Source organism: Ostrea edulis, chromosome 6 (assembly GCF_947568905.1).
Source record: "Ostrea edulis chromosome 6, xbOstEdul1.1, whole genome shotgun sequence".
In the NCBI taxonomy this organism is placed as follows: domain Eukaryota; kingdom Metazoa; phylum Mollusca; class Bivalvia; order Ostreida; family Ostreidae; genus Ostrea; species Ostrea edulis.
In genome coordinates this window covers 44,621,075-44,638,519 of record NC_079169.1, presented here as the reverse complement: position 1 = coordinate 44,638,519, position 17,445 = coordinate 44,621,075, and the positions used below count along the sequence as shown (strand labels likewise).

General features: G+C 34.8%; 1 protein-coding gene across 2 annotated transcripts in view; it reads right to left on the bottom strand.

Moving 5' to 3' along the window:
• Nucleotides 1-17,445, bottom strand: part of LOC125645583 (vacuolar protein sorting-associated protein 18 homolog) — a 58,417-nt gene that overhangs the window by 24,495 nt on the left and 16,477 nt on the right. Inside the window, exons 7-16 of one of the 2 annotated variants that reach the window (XM_056139683.1) lie at nucleotides 17,071-17,150; nucleotides 14,110-14,136; nucleotides 13,399-13,511; nucleotides 9,835-9,923; nucleotides 8,620-8,718; nucleotides 7,155-7,236; nucleotides 2,586-2,672; nucleotides 2,353-2,410; nucleotides 1,813-1,916; nucleotides 1,283-1,343 (exon numbers count right to left, since the gene is read on the bottom strand). In XM_056139683.1, coding sequence (XP_055995658.1) covers nucleotides 1,283-1,343; nucleotides 1,813-1,916; nucleotides 2,353-2,410; nucleotides 2,586-2,672; nucleotides 7,155-7,236; nucleotides 8,620-8,718; nucleotides 9,835-9,923; nucleotides 13,399-13,511; nucleotides 14,110-14,136; nucleotides 17,071-17,150 — 800 coding nt within the window. The remainder of the gene's footprint in view (nucleotides 1-1,282; nucleotides 1,344-1,812; nucleotides 1,917-2,352; nucleotides 2,411-2,585; nucleotides 2,673-7,154; nucleotides 7,237-8,619; nucleotides 8,719-9,834; nucleotides 9,924-13,398; nucleotides 13,512-14,109; nucleotides 14,137-17,070; nucleotides 17,151-17,445) is intronic. The other variant, XM_048871173.2, reaches the window with a different exon arrangement.

Genomic DNA, 17,445 nt, shown 5'->3' with positions numbered 1-17,445 from the left:
TAAAATGGAGTACAGTCTATTCCAGATATACTGAAGGATTTATTTATCAATCGACAATACCAGAGTCCAATGAATATCAGTAATAATTACCCTATGCTTACTTGTTCTCTGATGAATATCAGCAATAATTACCCTATGCTTACGTGTTCTCTAATGAATATCAGCAATAATTACCCTATGCTTACGTGTTCTCTAATGAATATCAGCAATAATTACCCTATGCTTACGTGTTCTCTAATGAATATCAGCAATAATTACCCTATGCTTACGTGTTCTCTGATGAATATCAGCAATAATTACCCTATGCTTATGTGTTCTCTAATGAATATCAGCAATAATTACCCCATGCTTATGTGTTCTCTAATGAATATCAGCAATAATTACCCTATGCTTACGTGTTCTCTGATGAATATCAGCAATAATTACCCTATGCTTACGTGTTCTCTTATGAATATCAGCAATAATTACCCTATGCTTATGTGTTCTCTAATGAATATCAGCAATAATTACCCTATGCTTACGTGTTCTCTAATGAATATCAGCAATAATTACCCTATGATAACGTGTTCTCTAAAATGAATATCAGCAATAATTACCCTATGCTTACGTGTTCTCTGATGAATATCAGCAATAATTACCCTATGCTTACGTGTTCTCTGATGAATATCAGCAATAATTACCCCATGCTTACGTGTTCTCTAATGAATATCAGCAATAATTACCCTATGCTTACGTGTTCTCTGATGAATATCAGTAATAATTACCCCATGCTTACGTGTTCTCTAATGAATATCAGCAATAATTACCCCATGCTTACGTGTTCTCTGATGAATATCAGCAATAATTACCCTATGCTTACGTGTTCTCTAAGTGCTAACGCCATCACAGTTCTCGGCACACCACCTGTGTACAAACTGACCTTATGCATAACCATGACTTTATCTTAGCATCATTTTCAAAGAATACTTATAAATAATTAAAAATTTTATACCTGAAAACAAATGGCAGATAGCAAACAACGGGAGCTGCATTAGAACTGGTGTGCAATGAAATCCAATCTTAATGTTTTATTGGTGATACGCAAGGGGGGGGGGGGGGTGTAACAAGGTGATAGTGCATCAGTAAACCATCTATTCCAGTTAGTGTTTTCTCTCATGTCATATACTTGTGTACAATGACTCTATCTCAGTCTTCCATCTACATATCTTATGATGAAACTGAAGGGGGCTTCACAACCTGCATCACAACAGACAAAATTTAAGAAATTTACAAATGTACTTACTCTACAATAATCTTTGGCAAGCTCAAACTCCTTCTTGTCGAGGTACATTTGCCATACATCTCTGTAACGATATATACAAAGTGCAAGAAATATTTGAAGTTTCCAAAATATACCTAGTAACTAATTTGACTTTTGGAGTGTGGGGGTTGTATACCTAGTAACTAATTTGACTTTTGGAGTGTGGGGGTTGTATACCTAGTAACTAATTTGACTTTTGGAGTGTGGGGGTTGTACACCTAGTAACTAATTTGACTTTTAGAGTGTGGGGGTTGAAACTTGCACTTTATTTATATGTTTTGCATGTTCTACATTGTTGCTCATGTTTTGTTCAATCAGTAATTCCAAGATCAGAAGCTTTCATGTATAAAACTGGGTTAACTGTACACAATTCATAAAATGTCATAAACACAGCAAAGAAGTGTTGGTACACTGTGAAGCATAACAAGATATAATGCATCCATCAAATCACTTTTGAAAAGTTTAGAGAGAATGATGTTCCCTAAACATGATGACAAAGAACACCTTCTCACCTGGCTTCTCGTGTGATTTTGTATTTGAAAATGCTCTGTGCCGTGAACGCCCAAATAGTTCCCTTCACTGGGTCACAACACAGACCAAGCAGCCTGCCAAACCTCTGTCATAAAAAAAAGTTGAAAATTTTACAGGAAAAAAGGAATTAAAAATCTTTTGATGACATATAAAACATTTGGAAATATTTACATTCACTAAATAATGTTTTGTGAATCCATTGTTAGTTCGGTATTTATATATCATCACACAGAAACTAATGCGTACATCACAAAGAGGCTTGCTTTGTACGGAAAGTTATTCAGTACTTTTTGTACTTCACATAACTTATTGGTACTTTTTAGACTCCACATAATTTATTTGTACTTTTTGTACTGCACTTAACTTATTTGTACTTTTTAGACTTCACATAATTTATAGTACTTTTTGTACTTCACATAACTTATTTGTACTTTTTAGACTTCACATAATTTATAGGTACTTTTTAGACTTCACATAATCTATTGGCACTTTTTTAGACTCTACATTTCTTTTAAACTCACATCAGGAAATACATCTTCATATATCAGCTGTTCATTTAAAACACACATCACTTTTAACCTGAAAAAATGAGAGAAAACTGTATCAACAAACTATACATTACAATGTATGCACACAACTACATACTATATCTGCTGAAACTGAAGATTATTTCGTTAATATGGATGAAAAATTATTATTTCTGGCTTTCGTTAATATGGATGTAGAATTCGTCTTTAGATTTCCTAGGTTCTACCTGTCATTAAACAACAGCAGGACATGGAACTCGGTCATCACCATGGACAGAGGATTCTGGGGCCTCTCTTCTCCATCTCTAGGATATCTGACGATAAATATGCAACAGTTATAACAAACTATAAATCATAAACTGTCTTTTAAAATATGCATGTACTGTATATCAAGTTATTTTGAAGGTGAAAATATTTGTTGGATTTTTCACAGAAAGGCTTGAGCTGAAATGTTAGTGCTTTATTTATTGGCAGATCTTTATTTGATGCAAACATGATTCATATATTAAATGGAAATAATGGTGCTTTTATTTTCATAAAAGATAAACAAACAAAAAAACTTGATCCACACAATTTGAGAATCTTTGAATATTTATATGATTTAATGTGGCCCTGCTACTGATGTAAGGAATTTATAAAAATTTCCAACATATTTTCATGTATAACATTGAATTCCTATTTTAGTCCAACTCTAGCCCCATGGGATATGATTTGATCAAATATGAATCTGTGCTACACTGGAATTCTTACATGATAATATGACTAATCCTGACACTGGAATACTTACATTTAAGAAATAAGATATCATTTTTGAATGTTATTGGGATATGACATGAATTTGGTCACGTGATCATATATAAATATTACCTGTAGTTGAAGGCAACATTGAAATTTTTCAATGTTACCCTCAATTACATGCAATATTTATTTTATTATACTGAATGTTATATAAAAAACAAAGCAGAAAAAACTTACGTCTGTTTACATTTGATCAATCACTAACATGCGATATTTTGTATATCAATACGGGTATTCCCGTTTGAAACAAACACTCAAACGACGTCGTTTAATAATCTACGGCAAACCGTACGCGCATAAATTTGACGCATGTGATAATTTTTTATAATATCACCCGTTGTCAAGTACTGTTACCCATTGCTAGATACTATCACCCTGGAACGCATGCTTTCTGTTCTCAGAGGGTAACAATATGTTTTTTCAAATGCTTCTCAACCAATCAGATTCGAGTATTTTACATGAAAGTATATTAAAATTCTATACCGCCCGAATGGCGTTATAGTAGATTTGATCACGTACAACTTCATGTCATATCGCAATAACACTCAAAAATGATATTTTATTTCTTATATTTATATTTTCTATTTTGATTTGTGTTTTTACCGAGCTTCCATGATTATGTAGCAGATGACCGAAATAACGATCATAGAACACAAAATATAGTTCGTTTGAGTTTTATCAAATAAAAAATTAGGAACAATATCAAAGAGAATATAAGATATAGGTATTTAATTGAAAAGGTTAAACAAGATGTGTTTGTGAAACACAAATGCCCCCGATAATGGCCAATTCCGAAGATGGCCAAGGTCACAAGGGCAAATATCTTGGTACCAGTAGAAAGATCTTGTCAAAAGAAATGCTCATGTACAATATGAAAGCTCTAATATTTACCATTTAGAAGTTATGACCAATGTAAAAAAAAAAAAATTAAAGTAGGTCAAATGTCAAGGTCAAAAGGTTCAATACCAACAGAAAGATCTTGTAACAAGGAATACTCATGTGCAATATCAAAGCTCTATCTCTTACTGTTCAAAATTATTAGCAAGGTTAAAGTTTTCAAAAAGTAGGTCAAACGTCAAGGTCACGGGGTCAGAAATGTTGGTACCCACGGAAAGGTCTTGTCACAAGGAATACTCACGTGAAATATCAATGCTCTATCTCTTACTGTTCAAAAGTTATTAGCAAGGTTAAAGTTTTCAAAAAGTAGGTCAAACTCCAAGGTCAAGGTCACGGGGTCAGAAATGTTGGTACCCACGGAAAGGTCTTGTCACAAGGAATACTCATGTGAAATATCAAAGCTCTATCACTTACTGTTCAAAAGTTATTAGCAAGGTTAAAGTTTCAGACAGAATGACAGAATTACAAAATGACAGAATGACAGACAGGACAAAAACAATATGCCCCCCAATCTTCGATCTCGGGGGCATAAAAAAGACGAAACAGGTGTAAAATAAAGGTAATTTAGAGCGTAAAGTTAACTGAAATGAAGACAAGAAGAGCGGAGTAAACTACATCCGTGATGTGATTTGGTCGCGATCAGCGATGGAGAAACTGGCATTGGTCTAGCCTACTATTAAAGTTGAAAACGCAATTGTTGAACACAGATTTCGACAGAAATTCAAAGGATCTGAGAGGATTGATGGAGGATATGATGGTTAAGTTAACGTTAAGCTCTTAGTCAGGTTTTTGGAAAGAAACAACGGCATGTTCATCGTTAGGACTCGCGGTTGTAGCCATGCAGGAGACGATTCGAGACCGTAGGACAGATTTAGACAAAGTGCAGGTAGGTTACATCTTTTATTTACCTTCAGTGTGTGTAAGAAAAAATAAAAATGAACTGACAGAGTTTTTGTTCACTTGAGAGATTTCTGTTGTAGGATTTTAATGAAGACTCGCACCAGTACCCTGACATCAACATATGTTTTTCGAGCCTCGCTAGGAAACAACAGGTTAACTTATCATCATAAAGTAAATAGGCTTATAACTCTGCCTACATTTTTTCGCTTCAAATATCATCGAACTTTATTTTATAAATTCGCCATGCAGAAGTTGCAGATGTCATTGCAGTGGTGGATCCAGGGTTTACGAAAGGGGGAGTGTGAAAGTCAAGTATTAACCAAAATACTCAGCCATTTTGGGTGCCATTCTGGAATTTTACTCACACTATTTCTATTATTTAAATTTGTGGTGAAAGGGGGGGGGGGGTCTAAATCCCCCACTGCATTGCATAAGCAAGAAGCTAGGTGAAAGTACAGGAAATTACTTTTGAAGCGATGATTACATACGCAAGAACAAACTGATTATGTGACCAAATTCATGTTACACGAAATTGAACATCGATTTCATTAGTACTGTCATATAAGGAAGTGCATTGGCAAATGTAAATATAATATGATTAACCCTGACCCTGCTAATCATGAGAATAATTTTCTCCTACACTGTATATACAGGTGACTTTCGATGGCTCGAACTTCGATCTCTCGAAGTGAAATCATGGTCCCGATTTTTTTCTCTATATAACAAAGCAAATTTACTATCGATCTCTCGAACGTTCGATCTCTCAAAGTTCTCGATCTCTCGGAGTGAAGTTGGGTCCCGTGAAACACATTTCATTGTTTTTCACTCTCGATCTCTCGAAGTGGTGGTAGCGTATACCCACCGTTACACAAGCGTGTAATAATTTCCGCTTGGGCCTTAACTGGATTTTGTTGAATCCCGAGGTGTAATTAGATGTTTACATAGTTGAAACATCACTGGTGCTTCTTTGTGGAGGTGACATACTTGAGTATATAATTGGCTAATTGGTCAGTTTACACCTTGCACTGGGGTTTTGAGTCGTGATGATTAAAATTATTTATTTATTAAAATCTGACTATGAATGAAATCTACAATTTGTTTTGATGTGACAACGAGAGAGTAATTTTTATACATAATTTAAAGATCTACAGACTGTTAAATTTCTCGAGTTTGTTCTTTGTGTAAAGTTACTCTAAAACATCGTTTTACTCATTCGTTAGAATTTTTGTTTTGGGTAAAGCGACATAACATTGTACTCTGTTTAGTGTACGATAGTAAAGTATCATCTGAACTTGGTTTTGTATGCCTATCTAAGCATGATTAAAGAACAAATCAATACAAAAACTTTGAAATGTTTTTATTAATGCAAAGTAAGGTTTTTTATTTTTTTATCAAAGTACCTGACGAATATGAAGGAAAACATGTCAAAACGATATCATATGATCTTGTTGGTATACATTTCCGGTTACTGTAAAATCTTAACCATACCGGCAGACCTTCAATTTCCGAATTTCAATCTCTCGAACTCTCGATCTCTCAAAGTTTTATCAAGGTCCCTTGAACTTCGAGTTATCTCGAGTCACCTGTATCCTCATGTAAAACTTTAACCTCATTTGAAGCCCCATCTTAATACACGCCCCTCCCTCTGCGGAGATTTGAATAAACTTGAATCTGCACTACCTGATGATACTTGCATGACAAATCATGGTCTTCCTATTCTTTAGAAGAATATTTTAAAAGATTTTTTCCATATAATGCCATGTAAAACATTGAAGCTCCATCCTACCCCTGGAGCCATGATATTAATAGACTTGAATCTGAGGCCATTATTTGAACAATTTGAATCAATAAGGAATCTTTCACATATGTTTTGTCTTTTCTGGTCCAGTGGTTCTTGAGAAGATTTTTTAAAATGCCACCATATTTTCACTATTTCTTAATTATATCTCCCCTGTGAAAAGGGTTTGACCCTTCACTGAAACAATTTGGAATCTCCTTTACCCAAGGATGGTTAATGGAAAGTTTGGTTGAATTAACCCTGTGGTTCTGGAGAAGAAGTAAACAACATGTAAACTTTACAGATGGACAGATAATCCGACAAGCTCACTTGAGTTTATAGTGAGATTATAGTGAGCTTATAGCTCAGGTGAGCTAGAAAGTTGGTTAGCAGTATACCACAACGCACAGTAAATGTAACAGACCTGATGAGTTTGGTGTTGATGGTAACTGATTGAGGCCCTGCAGTTCCTGAGACATCTATCTCACCATAGTACACACCAGGGCCTGCAAAGACATGTGAATAGGAGTAAAAATGTTAAGTGATCATTAAATATGGTAGACCAAATACATTTTTCAATTCTTTAAATCTTTAACTGTTCAATTTTAACAAATGATTTCAGAGTTCGCCAGTCATGTAAAATTTGAGAGGAAAAGCAGTAATATAGCATATTTCAATATGAGTAGCCTTCCTTATCTACGAGGATGAAATAAATTAAAATTAAATCAATTAAAATGAAGCAATGACTTTCAAGAAGTTGTAAAAATTATCTATCAAGAATCATTCATGCAAGTCTGCACCACATCACAGTTACAATTTCTGAAGAATGACCTGCCAAAAAGTATAACCATACACATCTGGAAAATATAGGTCAGAGTGAAGATCTAAATCATGGATGGTTGCATACAAATCTGAATTATGTAAGGTAAATATGTACCATATAAAAGCTTCAACTTGCTGCAACAAGAGGTCCATGGGCCATATCACTCACCTGAGTCACCGTAGCCCATAATTAGAGAATTTCTCTAAAAATTTGCATGTAAAACTTTGATTCCTATTGTGGCCCCAACCTTCACCTGGAAGCCATGATTTTAACAGAATTGAATCTGCACTATGTCAGAAAGCTTTCATGTAATTGTAAACTTTTCTGGCCCAGTTATTCTGCAGAAGAAGATTTTTAATGATTTTCCCTATATATTTGTATGTAAAAATTTGATCCCCTCTTGTGGCCCCACCCTACCCCTGGGTGCTATGATTTTAATAAACTTGAATCTGCACTATGTCAGGAAGCTTTCATGTAAATTTCAGCTCTTCTGGCCCAGTGGTTCTTGAGAAGATTTTAAATGACCCCACCCTATTTTTGCATTTTTGTGATTATCTCCTCTTTGAAGGGGGCCTGGTCCTTCATTTGTACGAACTTAAAAGCCCTTCACCCAAGGATGCTTTTTCCCAAATTTGGTTGAAATTGGCCCAGTGGTTCTGGAGAAGTTGAAAATGTAAATAGTTTACAGTCGAACAGACGATGGACAACAGACAATCAGAAAAGCTCACTTGAGCTTTCAGCTCAGGTGAACTAAAAACATTACCTGGCAACTTATTTGAAAAATATGCATCATCCATGTAAGTTTGATTCATGTAGGGTTACTGATTTATTGGAAATGAACCATCAAATAAACTTTCAACAATCGTTCACAGACTCTGCCAGTGTTGATGACTGTGACTCTTGGAGTATAACAATAGATCTCTGACATTTGTTAATAATGTCAAATTCATCCAAAACAAAACTAGATCAGAAATACCCAAGATAGCAACACCAGTCCTACAATCTATCATGCATGGCGTAATTAATACATTATTAGAACTTCCTAAATTTACACACTATCCTATACCTGTCATCCAGGCAAAACTTTTAACACTGTTGGCATGGCGAGGCCTAAACATAGTCAGCTCACTGTAACCAAACTCTCCAGGAAGTTCCAGAAACTGCTCTGTAAAATAAGACAGGGTATGATTGTCAGTAACTTCAAAACAATAGACCTACAGGTCTTATCAGTCACTTGAGTATTAGTATCACTAGCCCCAAGGCTTAAGAAATCTATAATAATTTCCCTGTTTTGCATATCTAAACTAAATTCTAATATTCAGCAGCAGTATAAAACAAGATATGTTCTTGAAACACTAATGAAATTGACCCAAAAGCCTGTACTAATGAAAGACTTTACATGATATCAAATATATCAGCACTATATGACTACATGATTGTATAGGACTATTTTGGACCTGCCCTAGTGCCCTGGAGTTGCAAAATTCACAATTTTGGTACATCCCTTTCGGCTTTTTCTAAATACGCATTTAGCTTTTATACTCTATCAGCAAAATCAAGGAAGAAGTCTTAAAGTTTCAAATGATAAAGACAATAATCACTATGATAAGTTTGGTCCCACCCTGAAACCAAAAACCCTAACCCTGGGATCATGAAATTTATAATTTTGGTAAAAGGGCTATCTGCTCCTTCTAAATATCTATTTAATTTCAAAGTAGTATTTATATCATTTAAAAGAAGTTATTAAAAATGTTTTACACATAAACTATATGCCAAGATTGACTCTGCCCTGGATTCAGAACCTCTACGCCGGGAATCATGAAATTTATAATTTTGGTAGAGGCTTTCCATGACTATGCATTTAGATTTTCTTACAGATGTACCGTTGTAGAGAGCAGTTTTTGCTCCAACCCTAAAGCTTCGGGTGTGTGGGAGTCCTGAAATTAACAGGGGGTGTGGGAGTCCTGAAATTAACAGGGGGTGCGGGAGTCCTGAAATTAACAGGGGGTGCGGGAGTCCTGAAATTAACAGGGTGTGTGGGAGTCCTGAAATTAACAGGGGGTGTGGGAGTCCTGAAATTAACAGGGGGTGCGGGAGTCCTGAAATTAACAGGGGGTGCGGGAGTCCTGAAATTAACAGGGTGTGTGGGAGTCCTGAAATTAACAGGGGGTGCGGGAGTCCTGAAATTAACAGGGGGTGCGGGAGTCCTGAAATGAACCATCTCTGTTACATTGTATCTTACATTAACTTTGCTGCTAATATTGAGTTTCTTGTTGTTTACCTGTTCCACTTTCATACTGCATGAACAGCTGTTGAAACACGGGGGGATCTGCAGACTTTGACACATTTCCCACAAACTGGTACAGCCTCCTACAATCAAAATACCACATTGTAGTTAGCCATACCACACTATATACATCAGAACTAGCGGTGTTCTTAAACCTCCCTTATACACCCAGAGCAAATAGTTCCCACACTCCACTCATTTCTGCAGGGCTCACAGTAAATAGTTCCCACACTCCACTCATTTCTACAGGGCTCACAGTAAATAGTTCCCACACTCCACTCATTTCTACAGGGCTCACAGTCACTTACACTGTCATTATAAGACTCTCTTATGGGTAGCCATGAAATATTATAAGACTCTCTTATGGGTAGCCATGAAATATTATAAGACTCTCTTATGGGTAGCCATGAAATATTATAAGACTCTCTTATGGGTAGCCATGAAATATTATAAGACTCTCTTATGGGTAGCCATGAAATATTATAAGACTCTCTTATGGGTAGCCATGAAATATAAAGTAATTCCACCCCCAAAAAGCAGTAAAACCTGAGGCTATTAAGTTCAATTTGGGGGGGTGGGGGGGTGGGATTGAATGAATAACATGGTTATCTCGCTTGGAAGAAATTCTGTCAGTAATCAGTAATTTAAGGTGACTGGCTTTTTTCATCATTGTGTTCTTATTTTCATTTATAGCCTCTATGAAGTCATGTACATTTAAACGCCAAAATCTCGAGTATGCTGGACATCATGTTGTCATGATAGTTGTTTTTATAACAAGCAGACGAATTAACTATTCCTCTGCATGACTATGTCATGTGATATGGAAGATAGAAATATCTTTCATACCTTTCTTTCATAGGATATCTGTATCTTACATACGTAGATATGAGAGAAACAAATTTCACTCATATCTACGTATGTAAGATACAGATATTCTATGAAAGAAAGGTGTGAAAGATATTTCTATCTTTCATATCACGTGACGTTTATCTTTCATATCCCATGACGTAAGTAGTAGTTACCCCATATAATATTGCTGGTTATGTGCAGATACCCGATGGGCGTGGTCATAATGACACAAGGGAGCTTAGTGACTTGTACCATAGTTTACTATTATTCATTATATTTTATTTTAGCTTTCGGAAGCGCGGTCGCCTGTTAATAATATGGTGGCAATTTTTTGTCTTTACATTACACTTTGAACACTATATATTTATATTAAAATGACTTTCCATCACCAAAAATTGTATGAACGTTAACTATTCTTTTAAAATAAACTTTTTTTTAAATGCATCTAAATGTTTGGACTGTTGGTTTTAATATTTTTATTTCATATTTAGTCATTATCCGACTACTAGTACCAGTATTTGCTTCAAAGAATTGAAAATAAATACAATATCAAAATTCTAAGAAACCATATTTGTGCATTTTTCTGTTTTAAAATTTAGCAACATATTTAATTGATGATGGTAGTTACTCTTAATTTAAAAATCCTATTTGATAGTCTTCAATGTAATAAATATTTTGACTAATTTGGCTAATAAACATTTACATGTATATACAAATCGGTGAAACATAAGCGAAAAAAAAAAATTAAGATTTGTATGGCGCGAAACCATAAAAGAAACACAACAAGTCTGATTGGCCGCCGCTGTTCTCTCGAACGCGTTCTTATCACGTGACTGGGTCTTTAAACGACACCCGTATTACGCGTTCTTATCACGTGACTGGTAAATGATACCCGTATTCCTACTTACAAGTGTTTCTCGACTTGTTCGCACATATGGAGGAGAATAGGGAGATAGAAAGTCTTTGGGACGAAACCATTGACGATATTATCTTGTCTCAAGCTACAAATGAGATTGAGTGCGAATATTTATTTGGAGAACTTAGTCCAAGTCAGTTATCCGTGTTTAATATGGGCAATTTTGATCTGGAGGAACCTCATACAGTGGTCTGGACAGTGATGTTTTTCTTTTTTTTTCGAGTTTGTGGGCGGGGTTTGAAGAAAAGTGTGGGTTATGTACAGATAACCCACACTTTTAACAAAAGAAAGCACGCCAAACTATGGTACAATAATCAATACACAATGAACACTAGCGTCCGCAAAGCTCTTGTACAAAAAATGACAGATTGTAATGTCCCTGATAATCTCCAGGTGTATGTGACCGGACACAAAAATATACATTCCTTGAACAACTACCACACACTCAACAACAGTCACAAATTCCTCATATCGAAAATGATGTCGAGTACATCTATGTCATCCAGTGCATTATGCCAGTTCACAGAAACCCAGCCCACACGGTCTATTAGTTCTAGGCCTACCTCCACATTCACTCTGCTAACATCTACTGTCCCTATATGTTTCTCAGGTGAAACAAAAGCCTCCAATGTCCATGAGACTCGAGTCCTTGCACATGTGGAAAACGAAAGTCTATCCATGCCCATATCCACCAACAAAAACCACTTGGAATCTCTCTTCACACACTCGTCATTAAATAACTGCTCAATTAATATCAATATCAATACTCCTTTAAGAAGAAAGCGTGTAGTTGTGGATTCAGATTCTGATTAGGTCTGTCAAAATGTTTCGCGCTAATGGACTGCCGAGTGACATCATGCATCACCCCGATTATTGATTTATATTGTGAACTTATTAAAAGAGGAGTAACTCTAATACAATTCACTTATACACTCGTCAGCTGATTTTTAGTCAGCAACATAGTTGCCAAAAAGAAGGTCGTAGAATTCAATTCTGGTGTTATTTTTAATGTACAGCGAAAAATTAATTGGAAAATTCTCAAAATGGCATCGTTAGGCACAAGGAAAACGGAAAATTTCTAGAAATATGAGAGAAAGATACCTCTTATGAGTTGCCATGAAATATGAAGGTGATTCCATCCTCGGGGTTGCAAAAAAGCGGTAAAAACCTCGGCAAAGCCTCGGGTTTCACAGCTTTTTTGCAAACCTCAGGTGAAATCACCTTATATTTCATGGTTACTCATAAGAGAGTCTTATAATCTTTTATACCTTTCTTTCATAGGACATCTGTATCTTACATGCATAGATATTGGAGAAAATAGGGTTCCAAATCTTTATTTAGTAACTGGCATCATCTCAAGCCACAATCCAGAGTCTGCATATAGATCTCTCCAAAATGGGAGGGGATCGTACATTTTGGCCGTGGTTTGCAACAATGGGTAACTGGTTTCCAAATCCTTAATTAGTTACCATGTGGTAACAGGGTATCAAATACTACATGTATATAGCAGGTTAAAATCGCAATCGGAAAAGATCGCAATTTTTTCTTGTTGTAGCAAATTGCAATTGTATGAATTTGTGGAAAAAAAGATTATTCTACACTAAAATTTTGAAAAAGAATTACATTTATGTTGAAATTGTTTAATTTATTTATTTTAGGTGATGATGAAAATAATACAAAGGTGTAAAATTTCAATGACTCTAATGCTTTCAGAATACATGATATACATGATATATAGTAAACATCATGCCTTTATTGAAAATTTCTGAAATCCAATGAAGCTGTGTACGTACCCTGGTGTAGTAGCTAGGATGTAATATTTGTACTCCGTCATGGAGTCTGAGGGCATTCTGTCAAACTCCAGCCCAGTGATGGGGACAATCTTGTCTTTGGCCAAGTTAAACAGCTATAAAGAATGACAAGTTAAACAGCTATAAAGAATGACAAGTTAAACAGCTATAGAGAATGACTTTGAATTGTTCTTTTATATACAATCACATATCAAAACTATTTTCACAAAACATTACATTCTTGAATACATTTTTAGTTTTAAATATTTGATTAAAAAATATCAGGTCATGTGCAAAGCAGTAACATATACATGTATCAATCATTGATTTTAACATATTTCATCATACATACATATGTATATACAAAACTTAACCTGGTCCTCGTCTTAAAGACATTTATCATTATTATGTACAGACACCATGCATAATTATGTGTATAAAGCCATCGGAAAAATATTCAGATAACTTAAAACACCACACTACACAGAGTCAACTTAACCAGACAATGAGCTCTCAGGAACACTTCCATGTTTGCATTCCATTTCATTTTAAATAAAAGAAAATTGTAAAATTAAACTTGAATAGGTGTGTGAACTTGAAACTCAAATCAAGCACATTTCAAAATAAGCAGAAAAAAACACAAAATGATACTTCTTCAGTTTACTCTCTCATGATTCAGAGAACAAAGCAACATTCAACAATGTGACACCTCACCTCCTCAGATTTAACCAGCAGTTTGAACTTTGAAAGGATTATAACGATTAGTTAATTAAAAATCTGAATTCTTAATTGATATAATCCAAATTCCAAATACGTATAACTACATATTGTATAGCATTCAAATAAAGATAAATTTCAGAAAATTACATACCCACCCACCCACCTACCTTTTTAAGGAGCTATTGTTTTTTATTGTTGTGTATGAAAGGTGAATGTATATAGTTTGTGTATGTAGTTTTTAACTAATGCCCTGCATCAGAATCATTTCTGTACCTGTTGACTTGGTTATTTTTAGAGTGAAAATATTGTAAATGGTAAAATATTTGCGAGGTTTTAAAATATTTAAATATATAAACAACCAGGAATGCAGATCTGCAAATGTTAAACATTAGCATAGGCACTGCCAAACTATAGTACTGAAAGGTGCTGTTATAATGTTCTGAATCAAAGTTGACAAGAGGTCCATGAGCCACATCACTCACTCAAGTCACCTTGACCCTGCTGTTATTCAACTGTTGTGATCTTTACAAGATTTTTTTCCATCCTTATTCCCATGAAGTACATATTGTGATCCTAACCTAGCCCAAAAGGGTTACAACATAACCAAACTTGAATTCCCACAACATAGGGTTACCTCAACACCAATAGGACTAATAGGACCTTGCTGCTCTTGAGAAGGTCAAGGATTATGGTATAAAAAGGAATGGTCTTTCCATAAGAAATCTCTATACAAAATGTGAAAGGTTCCAGGATTTGAAATTAACTTTTTCAAACACTACTTCAATAATGTTTACTAGTCTGCAAAGCATTTCACTAGTTCGTCCACTATATCAGATAAAATGATAACATAAATTCAGAGGCATATAATACAAATACCAGAGAGACTCATGTACCTCCAAGTTTGGAAGGTCAGCATGTCATTGCTGTGCAATCACTTAACAATGCAGGTATTTGACCAGAAGTTCAAACATCTAAGAGACTCTGAGAAATACCAAAATCTTAACCAATACGCCAGTTTCGAGATACGAACTCTCCTGTGTAGGAGGTGCATTTAATGAAACTTTGAATGACTAAGTGGGACAGAGTGGACATACATTCAACGAGGAAGACGATGAAATGTATTAAAAGTGGCTTCTCTTTTGATATGTAAATGTGAGAAATACAAAATACCATCGAAAGAAATGTTTTACTAAGTGGAAACGTAAAAACAATGTCATATTTGCAAGTAATATCTTAGATATGGTACTTATGACCAACAAAATAACGTGATATTATAAGAATTCTATGTATTTAATTACTTCCTTAATACTTATAACTTACTTAGTTTGTGTATCAGTCGAATTCGGGTGATCTGACAGTGTATGAGAAACTTACTGGGTACATTCACTTACTCAGTGATGAATATTAGTCCCACTCCCGCGTGTAAACAAATTGTTTCGCGCCTCACTATATACGAGAGTTCTCCAAAGGGAAATAACTCAGGTGTACCTAGAAACCGGTGTATTGAAGATTGATATCCAGATTTTTGCTAGTCCATGCAGACTAGTGCCATAGGGAGTTTACTAGTCCAATGTTTTTTACTAGTCTTGGACTTATGGACATGAAGTAATTTCGAATCCTGGAAAGCTCTACCTTAAATAGTTTAGGAGATATTGAATAGGTTAGGTTTCCTTAAAATTGGTTAAACTCAAAGGTCACAAGGTCATCAAATAAAAGGTCTTGACATAAAGAATCTATGTATAAAATATGAAAACCCTATCTTAAATAGTTCAGGAGATATTTAATATGCCAAGTTTTCTTAGAAAAGGTTATACTCCAAGGTCAAGGTCACAAATTTAAAATCTCAAGAACCAAAAAAGGTTTTGTCACATGAAATGGATATATAAAATATGACAGCTCTATCACTCACTATTCAAAAGTTATGAGCAAGGTTTCCATTAAAGTTTTAAAATTTGGATTAATATCACAAGGTCAAAGATCATGTATAAAATGCCAGGTCTTATCATATGGAATATATATGTTAATTATGAAAGCCCTACCTTAAATAGTTCAGGAGATATTCAATATGCTAAATAGTTCATGAGATATTGAATACATGTTGGTTTTGATTTCTTAAAAGTAGATCAAACTCCAAGGTCAAGGTCACAAGTTTACTTCTTGATGATGCTTACATATCAATAAGACTAATCATGGCCCTGCTGTTGTTAAGATGAAGATTTTTAAAAATGTTTTTAATATATTCCCATGCAAAACTCTGATCCCCCATTGTGGGTCACAATATGGGCTAAGAGTTTTACATGGAATTTCCTATGCCCTGGGGAGGGGGGGGGGCATGATATGAACAAAGTCCATTAAAAAAAAAGATTTACATTATAGATTTGCATGGGAAACTTTGAACCCTTAATTTGACTACACTGTACCCACAAAGGCCATGATTGAACAAATTTGAATCTCCTCTCTTTCAGGAAGCTTTCAATTTTTCTGGCCCTGTTGTTCTTAAAATGACTCCATTCTTTTGAAGGGAGCATGGACCTTCACTTGAACAGAATTGAATCCCCTTTTTACAATGAAGATTTGTGTCAAGTTTAATTGAAATTAGTCCAGTGGATCTGGAGAAGATGAAAATGTGAAAAGTTTACAGACAGATGGAAGGTGACCAGAACTTTCAGCTCAGGTGAGTTAAAAAAAACTAGCACCAATAAAAAAGTTTTACATTAAATAAACAAAATATGTTTATAAAACACTACACCCCAGACCTCAACCCATGTCAAACTGTAGTAAAATTTTACCCTCAGTCTGGATTTTATCTTTAATGTGAACTTCCCTATCTTTTATAGTTCAATAGCTATCAAGCAAAACGAAATTTATGGGCAGGCAGACTGAAATATATTACTGCCTCTGATCATCGATCTTGCAAGTACATATAAGAATATAAAACCCGATACATAGTCTCACCTGTTTCAAGTATTGATCTAAACTGCCCTGGAAAAATCGGCTGTCCCCACTGTCTGTTAGTTCTGTCTCAAATATCAGACCTGTGAATAAAGATAATTAAATATCAGTCCTATGACTAAAGATAATTAAATATCAGACCTGTGAATAAAGATAATTAAATATCAGTCCTATGACTAAAGATAATTAAATATCAAACCTGTGAATAAAGATAATTAAATATCAGACCTGTGAATAAAGATAATTAAATATCAGACCTGTGAATAAAGATAATCAATTATCAGACCCATGAATAAAGATAATCAAATATCAGACCCAGAAATAAAGATAATTTAAAATATCAGACCTGTGAATAAAGATAATTAAATATCAGACCTG